At 49.2% G+C, this 11348-nt stretch overlaps 4 protein-coding genes across 4 annotated transcripts; 3 read left to right on the forward strand and 1 right to left on the reverse strand.

Annotated features, from left to right (window-relative positions):
• Positions 1-1955: 1955 nt before the first annotated feature.
• Positions 1956-5356, forward strand: LTR84_006491 (uncharacterized protein; the record flags this gene model as incomplete). The annotated part of the gene is made up of 3 exons (XM_064850052.1): positions 1956-3335; positions 4347-4569; positions 4752-5356. 3 exons carry the CDS (start codon positions 1956-1958, stop codon positions 5354-5356), a joined length of 2208 nt encoding a protein of 735 aa, XP_064703353.1.
• Positions 5357-5652: 296 nt separating this feature from the next.
• On the forward strand, positions 5653-6363 carry LTR84_006492 (uncharacterized protein; the record flags this gene model as incomplete). The annotated part of the gene is made up of 1 exon (XM_064850053.1): positions 5653-6363. One exon carries the CDS (start codon positions 5653-5655, stop codon positions 6361-6363), a length of 711 nt encoding a protein of 236 aa, XP_064703354.1.
• An 894-nt stretch (positions 6364-7257) lies between these two features.
• GSP1 (GTP-binding nuclear protein gsp1/Ran) lies at positions 7258-8097 on the forward strand (the record flags this gene model as incomplete). The annotated part of the gene is made up of 4 exons (XM_064850054.1): positions 7258-7326; positions 7405-7497; positions 7548-7701; positions 7760-8097. 4 exons carry the CDS (start codon positions 7258-7260, stop codon positions 8095-8097), a joined length of 654 nt encoding a protein of 217 aa, XP_064703355.1.
• Positions 8098-8958: 861 nt separating this feature from the next.
• LTR84_006494 (uncharacterized protein) lies at positions 8959-10641 on the reverse strand (the record flags this gene model as incomplete). Its single annotated transcript, XM_064850055.1, has 1 exon — positions 8959-10641. The coding sequence occupies one exon, from the start codon at positions 10639-10641 to the stop codon at positions 8959-8961; it is 1683 nt and encodes a 560-aa protein (XP_064703356.1).
• Positions 10642-11348: the final 707 nt, after the last annotated feature.

The raw sequence follows: 11348 nt of genomic DNA on the forward strand, positions 1-11348 counted from the left end.
TAGCAGCGTGAAAGATGTGATATATCATAGAGGTGGGACGGGTAACAGGAGGTCAGATTTATGGGGAGGCTTGAAACTTGTGTTGATGTCCTTCCGTTGGTTCTTGGCATTGCATTACGGACTCGGCCGAAGTTGGCAGGCCTTGCCGCCTTTAAAGCCTAAAGGGGCACTCAAGGGCCGAGGCTCGGTGCCATTAGTGTTGGCGGGTTATGCCTCCTCCTCACCCCCATAGTAAAATTACTACCATTTAGCCAAACCTAGTCTATTTTGTATATAATTTAGTATGTAAGGAGAGCTCCTTCTCGCGCAATGATATCTAGGACTCTATCTGGCATATCGTCAATATATCTATTAATCATATCTTGATCAATTGTATCCCATTCCTGCTGTATCTATTGCCTTAATTCATCGAGTCCTTTAGGTGGACCACGGACCTTTATCCGTTGTTTCATTGTCCTCTATATCTTCTCGATAATACTGAGATCATGACTAGTAGGTATATTCGCCTGTCAGCGAATACCTAATTGCTCCTTTACCTGGCGTATTGGTGACTTTGGTTTATGCCTATGAGCATGATGATTGTCCTCTAGAAGGACTTTTCCTGAAGGTCCTGTTGGCATATCTACGGCAATACACTCCCTGAGGATCCTTTTATAATCTGGCTGTATTATAGCACCCCTTTTACCTGATCCAGTATAGAAAACAAGGCGAGATTTACCAGGTTTATCAAGATTATCAGAATGCCAAACTGCGCCAAAAACGTGGATTTGCTGAGTACATCGTTTCCTGCGATTTTGCATTTTATTTGGGTGAAAACGTGCCTTGTTTCCTTTCCTGCGATGTAGCCTAGCTCTTTTAGCAGGTCCTAAGCCCCAGTGAGCTTCATCAGAGGATGCCAGTCGACGCCAATAGGCCTTTTGAATATAGTAATGTTGACTTTGAAGCTCCTCGAGGCGCATTCGAGCTCGCTCAGGCGTGAGAGCCTTTCGTTGAGCGGCAGTATATGTAAATACTCCGTATTCAGCCATTCTTCGTTGTATTGTACGCTTAGAGGCATGGCGTATTCCTAACTAATTTGCGATCGTAAAATGTGTCTGAGTACCGAGGAAAAAGGAGGTATTTTTATAGGTCTCAATGGCAGCGAGATCTCGTTCCGTTAGGAGGCGTTTTGGTTGGTTTTGATGCCCTGAGGCTGATCGGGCATCATTACTAGCCAGGATCCTCTCTCCTGAGCGTTGTGACACTCCGTGGCGTTGGAAAATAGCGCGTTGAGTAACCTGACCTTGTAGAACTTCGACCTCGTTAATAATGCGATTTTTGAGTGGAGTGTCAATAATTGACCGCCTTTTCCGTGACGCCAAATTACTCTCTGGCAATGATATAGCCTCAGCACGACAACGTTTTCTTCCCATTTCTAATGATACCAATTTTACTATGAGAAATGCTAATAAAAGAGTGTCACTCTAGACAATAGGAGAGGCTGTTATTGTCGTGAAACGCGTGAAAGTCTTGGCGGATAACCCGCCAACACTAATGGCACCTAGCCTCGGGCCCCCTTCGGGCTCTTTCCTTCTCTACGAGTGCCTAAGCGCAACGTCATCACCACCTTCTGTTTCATCAATCGTTCGTATGTCGGTCCATGACCTAACTTTATACACGGTGTTTTGGATCAGACACTTCAGCGGCTGGAATTCACTGTGCTTTGGATCGTTAACGGGGTGGTACACTTGCTCAACTAATACTGATCCCTGGCAACAGCCACAGAACTCAGATGGCCAGGCGCACAGCGACTACGCACGCATCCTCAAGGGCAACAGCAAAACAGTCATGCCTTGGATATGAAACTCTTTCCGAGGGATGTTCTACATGATGTGGTTGAAGTCTTGACGGCACTATCCCGCATCCTTTTTCCGTACTCTCCAACGGCTAAATAACAGACCCTGTTGAGAAAGGCAATGTCGGTTGGTTCACGAAGCCGAACAGGATGCCTCACATGCCGAATAAGAAAGAAGAAATGTGATGAGCAGCGACCAGCATGTCAGACATGCCATTCAATTGAAGTGACTTGTTTTGGCTACAATGCACCTCTACCAGCCTGGTTTACCACCAAAGCGAGCTGGGAAGAGGTGAAGGATTCTGCCGAGGCTAAAGCTCTCCGAAATCTTGCTGCGACTCGGTATAAAATACGGAGGAAATTTGGGTTGAAGAAAGGCAATGTTCTTCCTGCTACCGCTCTTCTCAGAGACGCCCAAGGGAGTGACTTTGGTGGGAATCACCTTGCCCAGGCAACGGCAAAACTTACAGAGACCACCACTAGTACAGTTACGATATCATGTTCAAGGACTGTGGTCACCCCGAACATATGGCAGCTTTATCCAGAGAGTATCTGGTGGGACAGTGCTATCAACAATCTAGTGCCAGGAAGCTCATGTTCTCATCGACAAAACACACGACTACTTACGATGTTCTTGGAAGTCATTCATCCAATCACACATGGCTTTTACCAACTCCCATCAAACAAAGATCGAAGCTGGCTTCTCGCTCGCCTGGTCGGTGACGAAGCTCTATACAATATTGCCTTGAGCGTCAGTGCTTGTTTTGATCACTCATTGACTGAACCACCGAAGACCGATAGTATTGGGATCTGTCCCCAGGTCAGGAGATTGCAAAATCGAGCTATTGCGCAGTTGCACCCCAGAATCCACAAATTCGTGACCGAGGAAAACCAATCTCTGGAAGAACTGATCTGCCTGGGGCTATCACTCCTTGATGTCGTTCTCAACCTGATCAATCTCGAAATATTCAGCATGCTTCAGGGGTACTGGGAGATCCACTACCAGGCTGCAAGACTGCTATTGAACGACATTGAATTGAGATCGCTATCGAAAGTGGATAGTTCGACCAAACTGAATGATTCTCCCATAGGCTCTCTCCTGTCATCATCGTCAATCGACGATCAGCAGAAACGGTCCATGGAGTTCTGCATTATGAACTTCGTATGGATTGATGTCATCGCTATATCTACCTTTGGGGTCACCGCTTATTCTCCCTGCGCTTTCGACTATCTTTCTCTTCTTAAAAACGGTGTGATCGAGACACAGCGTGCCATGGGGTGTCAAGGATGGATAATGGCGATGATTGTGGCAATTGCGAGACTGGAACCAGCGAAGTCGACGCAATGTACCCAGGGCACTACAATCCATCCCATGGTGGACGTGACGCAACGAGGACTCCAGCTAGCAGAAGAACTGAAATCTGGCCTAGAGAAACTCGAAAAGGAAAGGGATCAGTTCAATGGGCCAGCTGTTTCCAATCTTGACGAGGATATTAGACTTGTAAGTAGCATCTGGGCCTGCGCTGCGCAGATCCTTCTGCAAGTCGCAATCTTGGAAACAAAAGGAACACAATCAGGTTTGGTTCATGCTCTCGTTGAATCCTGTCTCCAAAAACTGGAGAAATTGCCTACACGTCTTGTCATCCGAGTTTGTTGGCCCTATACGATTGCAGGGTGCATGTCAACAGGCGAGCACCACGGAAGGTTTCGTCGGATAGTCAGTCGAACTATGCAACAGTCGGAACCTCCTGGCATGTCATGGAAAGGTCTGATGGTGATGGAGGAATGTTGGAGGCTGCAACATAAGCACAGAAGTTTGAGAATCGGGTGGAGAGAGGCTATGGACAGTCTCGGTGCAAGAGTATTGCTTATTTGAGGCCAACAGACCTGGTTCGGTGCCTAGTCCTCCCATCAAGGATCCTCGAATTGGCTTTGACTTGTCGGCGTTCTGAAATTACACTTCCCCTCCCACTGGAGTATCATTTTATGACATCCAAGCATGGTCAAGCTTCGTATTCGAGCCACCCGCAATGCTTCTTATCAACGCCCCAATTTGCTCCGGGCAGTCACCCAATGATCATACAGGACACCGAGTGATGAATCATCGCCAGAACTATCGAAAGAACTCAGGTCAGCTACTCAACGATATCGAAAAGCCTAATTCGTGTGATTGCCACGATTATACGCGTCTCGATCTTCGCTTGGTCTTGAAAGACACTCAAATAGATGCATTGGGACCGAAAGAGGTTTAGCTTAGCCGCGGTCGATCTCAACCAACGTTTCATTGGCAGTGCTCACACTCCACCAGCGGCACGGAGTATAACAGACATGCAAGACATGTGCATTTGTGCTCAGGGTCTGAACTCTGCTAAAAGGGCCTTTTGATCCTCGATCTCGCCTGTCCTTGATCTCAATCCGTTTCCGACCTGCATCTACCACCTCCTGCTCATCTAGATCCTCACCCCAAGCGTATCTCTCGACCCTCGCGAAAGTAACAATGTCCTGTCCACAGTGTTTCTCTGGCCATATAAACCCTGGAACACCACTGGGACGCATTGAGGATGTATATGGTCGATCGACGTACATCGCAAATCCTCCGGACGGGAAAGCGCCGAAGGGGATCATTGTGATCATCCCTGATGCCTTTGGGCAAGAATTCGTCAACAATCAGATCTTGGCTGATCATTATGCTTCGATGGGACAGTATCGAGTGTACCTTCCAGACTTTATGGATGGTGGGTTCACTAACTATTCCTCACGTTTGACTCGAGCACCACTTTTCGGGGCTTTAGTGATTTTGATGACGGTGCTTTACGGCTAACCTTCTGACCCTCCAGGAAAGGCGGCTCAGGTCAGCACGATGATCAATATGGCTTACCTGTGGGATAAGAAAACATCCTGGCTCTCGACTCCGTAGGTGCAAAGAAACAAACTCCTGTCGTGAACCTGGGAACATACTCACAAATCTGTAGCTACTATTTCATCAAAGTTGTCATCGATTTCGTCCCGCATTTGATCAGGAACAGGTTCGGAGTATGCTGGCCGAGAGTGACATCCTTCCTCCGGGCCCTGCGTGAGGACAAGAGTACCACACTCCCAGTCGGGATTGCAGGCTTCTGCTGGGGTGGGCTGTATCCATTCATCCTGAACCACGATCGACCCGATGCGAAGACGAAAGACGGTCGGCCTTTGGCAGATGCATTCTTTGCCGCCCATGCCAGCAGCGTCACTGTTCCGGGGGACATGGAGGCAATCACCATGAATCTGTCATATGCAATAGGCGACGACGATGCGGTGATGAATATGCAGCAGGTCCGCCAGTTGCAGGAAATACTGGCGCGTAAGGAAAACGTTGACTCGGAAGTTGTCATCTATCCAGGAGCGCAACATGGCTTTGCGGTTCGTGCTAGTCGAACGGAGCCTGATGCGAAGGAGACCAAGCAGGCGGAGGAGGCAGAGAAACAGGCCGTTGCGTGGTTTCAGCGGCGGTTTGAGGCTATCAAGACCGCAGCTGCCTCTTAAATAAGCACCGGAGTAAAGGTTGCTCTATTATCGAAGTGGTGGGAGTACTCGAAATGCAAGTCCAAGGATTGCTTCCAAATGCCAGACCTAGTACTGGCAAACTCAAGATGATCGTTATGGTTAGCTCGGCTTGGCAATAGAATCCCCGCAGTAGCCTCTTTGGCTTAGTCATTATTGCCCGCTCAGGCTGCGCCAAAGTCGTCGTCAACGGGTGATTCCTAAATTCTGAGAGTACAAACTGCGTGTAGTAGCCAAGTCAAGACGCAATCCTATCTACGTTTTCATGGTCAATGACCATGGGACTTCCAATGGATTCTAATTTAGCAGAGATTCATGTCCCCAGTGGTCCAACCTCCGTCAATCAAGCCCAGTCCTTTGAGGGATTGACACTCCAGCAACTCATCGTTCGAAAGGACAACCTGGAAGCCGAGCTAAAGGCATTGGGTGCGGTCCTGGATAGCCATGGCGTGACGATGCAGACCACTCTTACTACCTTTGATGGTTTCCCTCGATCTGACATCGATGTGGCCCAAGTCCGGGTGACACGAGCCAGGATCATCAGTCTGCGGAATGACTGGAAAGATCTTATGGACAGAATTGAGAAAGGCCTTCATGAACATCATGCTAAATACCAGGCTTCAGATGAATACAAGCAATCTCTCCTACAACCACAATCAAATCCCACTCCCACACCTGCGCCCCAACAGCAGCTACCCACTCCAGAAACTCCCTTTGCCAAAGTCAACAGCGTCGAGCCTAGCAGTCCAGCGCATGAGGCCGGTCTGAAGGCAGGTGATCTGATCCGACGATTTGGCAGCGTCGTATGGTCGAACCATGAAAGACTGCGCAAGGTTGGTGAGGTTGTTGGCCAAAATCTGGGTCGACCAATACAGGTTGTGGTTTCCCGTGGAGGTGCGACAGACGGCCAAGAGCTGGATCTGAAGTTAACACCACGACAGAATTGGGGTGGCCGAGGGTCACTGGGGTGTCACATTGTACCCATCTGAACAGAATTGAGCCCCGTTGGAGGGAGAAAAGAGACCAAGGCATGCGAAAAACCAGTCAGTCAGCCATGGCAATGACACATGGAGGAGGTTTGATCGAGACAGGAGCATGCCAATGAATCGACCAGAAATTCACAGTCTCTACATCAGGATTGCAGACTTTGATGCATGCTCAATGCCGAAATGGGTTGCAACAAGCTCGTACTGCACTGGGGTACTCCTGGGCCGAAGATCCGAGATATCACTCGAGCGCGATGTCGATGAGGTTAAGGAGAAAGAGTCACACTGCAAGTGCACGCAGACGGTTATCTCCAACAGGCAACCATCGGCAAGAAGATGAACGATTGTACAACAATGTTGACTGCGCGACGTCGCGAACCTTTCACAATCACTTGTAGAACTACATACAGTCAAATACAGATGAATTTCCACTGTGAAGAGAACCCTGGAAGATTTCTTAAGGCGACATTGTATTGGCCAGCGTGGGTGAGAAGGAAGGAACTGACTCCAAAGTCAAATCCGTAGGCAGTGACGTCGAACTGCGAAAACTTAGTGGGTACTTGCAAGGTACTTCGTTACGGTAGTAAACTGAGAGGTGAACGTAGTACCAATGCCGTACCTCTTCCAACAGGCAGTCACTGGTGATGGCAGCTGCCGACCCCAGCAACTTGGATTTGGTGTCTTGGCATTGCGGCGCTTTCTGAAAACAAATCTGCGCCTACCCTCATCATATCTTCATCCTGCCCAATACCACTCACCAACCTCTTCTTCCTTCTTTTCTGTGTATCTTGCACGACCGTTCAACCCCATCATCGAACTGCCTGTGCTGAAAGGACCATCCGCCCTTCCTGAAACCCTCCATCCCGATATCTTATCTCCAAACCACATCAATTCATCATGGCGGAAGCTGCACAAGGCCCACCAACCTTCAAGCTCGTCCTTGTTGGTGACGGTGGTACTGGAAAGGTAGGCCTCTCGCTGATGACATTCAGGCGCAGATCCATCTGCTTGTAGTTACACTCACTGACCCCTCTCTCTCAACAGACAACCTTCGTCAAGCGCCATCTAACGGGTGAGTTCGAAAAGAAATACATCGCCACTCTTGGTGTCGAGGTTCACCCGTTGGGCTTCTCGACTGTAAGTACCGTGTCTACAATCGCCTCTGTCGTCACTCATCAAGATTGCAGAACCTCGGTCAAATCCAATTCGATGTCTGGGACACCGCTGGTCAAGAGAAATTCGGCGGTCTAAGAGACGGATACTACATCAATGGCCAATGCGGTATCATCATGTTCGATGTTACTTCCAGAATTACCTACAAGAACGTTCCCAACTGGCATCGTAAGAATTCCCAGCCTCTTGAGTCTCCTAGTATCCCCAGCTAATTTTCTCCCACCAGGTGACTTGGTCCGTGTCTGTGAGAATGTCCCAATTGTTCTTTGCGGAAATAAAGTCGATGTCAAGGAGCGAAAAGTCAAGGCAAAGACCATCACCTTCCACCGCAAGAAGAATCTCCAATACTACGATATCAGCGCAAAGTCCAACTACAACTTCGAGAAGCCTTTCCTCTGGTTAGCTCGCAAATTGGTCGGCAACCCCCAGCTTGACTTTGTCGCCGCTCCCGCGCTTGCCCCTCCAGAGGTCACAGTCAACCAGCAATTGCTTGATCAATACCACAAGGAAATGACCGAAGCCGCAGCCATGCCTCTGCCCGACGAGGAGGACCCCGATTTGTAAGCGGGCCACCTTTCTAATTTCCCACTTGCATCGACCAGCCGTGTGGTGAATCAGGATTCTATCATCAGCAAACATTGGATGGGTTTAGCGAGACGACATAAAGAAGGTCGATGATGATTAGAACTTCCCAAACCTGTGGTGAGATTCAACGTGGTGAGATCAGGAGATTCGGGGGAGACCAGAGACAACGTTACAGCTTGACTGTTTTTCACACAAGGCTGCATGGTCTCAATCTCCCATCTCAACCTCGAATTATGACGAGAATACGAAAACGGAAGGGGGTTTGAAGGAAAGCGATCTGGCTCTCCATCGATTGGGGTGCTCAGAGAAACCTCGAACATGGAGCTAAAAGCCCTCATGCAAAGTACTGCTTTCCTTTTCTTCTTTCCGGCACTCTAGACTACAGATTCCAATAGCATAGCGAGAATATTCAACCCAAAGAGCTGCAAGTGCAGAATCGTCTTGTTCTATCTTTCCACTCCTACCGGAAACGGATGATTTATCCGGAATGCCATTCAATCCCCAAGTTGGAGGGGTGAAAAAAGGTTCCATTATTGCAAACCCAGTTCAGGTTCCCCTCCAAACAAACCCCACCTCGGAACATTCGCTGCCTTTAAGAGCGGATCCTCGGTCCTATTTTAGATTTATACAAATATGTAGTAATATATGTAATCATAAGAATTGACTTGTATGAAAAGTCCGTCAAAAGTACTGAATGGGTATTCAAGGCCGCATCGGACCTCTCTTCAGCAGCCTGCTCGAACCAGCCAAGCCTAAAATGTGAAAGCAGGTAAGGAGAAGCGACTATAATGCGAAAGAGAAAAAGCAAAACAAGGCCCCGAGCCCCTTGTGCTCGCTCTACTAATTGAGCGACAACTTCACGAAGCGATCCTCAATGCCCTCCTGGCTGAGAATCGCGTCGAGGAGATTCTCGGCTTTCTCAGTCTGCTGAGGTTGCTGTTGCTGTTGCTGTTGCTTTGACTTGGCAGGAGAAGTCTTTGGTTGAAAATGTTCGATCTCGAGACCTCTGCCGCGCATGACGGCCAGGATGGCTCGTACGTTCAGCTCGATGGTCTTCTGCGGGTCTTGTGCCTTCATCAGATATCGCGTCAGGTTTGGGAAGAGGAGGCCGAAGTCTGATTGCGAGAGGTGTGCCGAGTGAGGGATTAGATAGAGGGATGGTGAGTTTTGCTTGGGAGTGCAGGATGGTGGAGCTGGTGGTGAGGATGATGTGGAGGTTGGGATGGGAGTGGATGTTCGGCTGGGTTCGTTGGAGGAGACGGTTGATGATGGTGGTGTGGCTTCGTCGGGGAAGGGGATGGGTGCTTTGATGTCTGCTGCTGATTTGGAGCTCGTGGATGAGTCTTGCGACGATGTCGAAGAAGACTCGGATCTCCTCCGCTCCAGCTCTTTGATCGCCTCGGCGGGTCGAGGCGATAGGGCTGCCTTGGTGCGGTTCAAGAGTTCGGCCCATCTGTGGAACTCGGCAGACATTATCGCGACGGCGTTTGTGTTGTCTGTCCCAGACGAGGACTGGCGGTCATAGCATGGCAGAGGCTTTTGCCAGAGCCATTCTGTGGTATCTCCTCTCAACGGCATTGTCCAGAGATCGAGCAAGGCAACAGGAGATTCAGGTGTGATTTGTTTCACGAGCTCGCCATTCTCTGCTGGAGTATACAGAGGCTTCCAATCTTGGTCGTTCTCGTACTGAGTTCCCTTCAGCGAAGGTAGGTGTTGACGGTAGTAGATCGACTTGACAAACTGCACTGTTGTTGCTGCACCGAAAGAATGGCCCGCCCAGGTGATGTGGCCTGGTCGGAGATCGAGGACGTTTGACAGGGCAGGTACTGATTCCCGTTGATTCTTGGACGCGGCATAATTTGTGAACGTTTCTCCTCTGTTGAGGCCGATCAGGACAGTGGACAGTTGGTCAAGTTCCCACAAACGGATCCGAAGTTGAGCATTTCGAGCATTAATAACCTCAGGAGTTGGAGAATGGGCATGCTTTTGATAGGGAATCGATACCGTCTGCTGGGTGGGTGAGGATCGGATGAGGGAGATTGGTGCACTGCCATCTCGATGTTCAGGGGCGGCACAGACGATACCGAAACTTGCCAACGCAGTGCAAACTGAACTGTACGTATTGAAGTTTCCTCCCAAACCGTGTGAGAATACCAGTAGGGGATACTTGGAGGAGACTGTCCGGGGAAGAAGTGGAGAGTCTGGAACGGCAGGAATGGTTGTGTACTTGATGAGAGATGGCAGTGCTGAGATGAAGGATGACAGGCGAGCACCAGCACCCAGAAAGGATGAGTATGCCTCAATCCATTGATTTTGTGGTGGAGGTAGCCATTTTATTGAGCCTGAGGTCTCTGTGGGTGGAGTTGGGTAGTAGAGGCGGAATTTAATTGTTGAGATGATTGGATCGGGTGATTGTGATGATGAAGTGATCTCTGAAACTGGAATTTCCCATTCAGAAGTACCAACCTTGTGAGGTCCCAGAGGGTTTGGTAGCGACGGTATGGGGTTCAAATAAGAGATCATCTTGGTGTGAATCGCCGGTAGGGCAAGTGGTCTCGTGCAGCAATTTCACGGGACAAGTCTTTCAGATGTACCGGTATATGGTCGAACCTATGCAGGACAGAGCCAAAGGGGACTGATTGTCCGGATATAGTGCGTAGGTTTGTGCATCAACAATTTAAGACGAGGCTACAAGGCGTAGGTATACATTTATAAGAGAGGCAAACAGTCGCGTGCCTCCCATGTGGAAGAAATTCCCTGCTGAGAATATTCATGTTCCCTGATGTCATGTTCTTCGGCGTGGAGGTGACCCGAAAAAGCTTGATCCACTGCCTTGGAAAGGAGCCTTGGAGGTCAAAGGAGCTCATTCGTGGGCGTCTCAGGACATGAGAAAAATTGTGAATGTTGGTGTGGCGAAGTGTAAAGGGAACACGATGAAAAGACTCCAATGGGATCGGGCTCGCCGGGCTTGGGGGCTCCGTCTCAGGTGTCATCCTTCCAGATACCTCGGTAACAATCTTAACCACGTTCAGGACCTGGGCACCTAAGAGTACGCTCCACGGAGTACCTTACCTAGGCGGCTAGGCCCCTACCTACCCAGGTAGGAAATGATTCAACTCATACGGAGTAGGGGTATTTATGATCTCGTGTCACGGATTCTTACACTAACGTCGGTTTAGACTACTCTATTCTCGCTTCCTATATCTGTTCTACTTAGCTTCGGTGCTACG

The sequence above is a fragment of the Exophiala bonariae genome (genome assembly GCF_035927105.1).
Source record: "Exophiala bonariae strain CCFEE 5792 chromosome Unknown scaffold_24, whole genome shotgun sequence".
Lineage (NCBI taxonomy): Eukaryota > Fungi > Ascomycota > Eurotiomycetes > Chaetothyriales > Herpotrichiellaceae > Exophiala > Exophiala bonariae.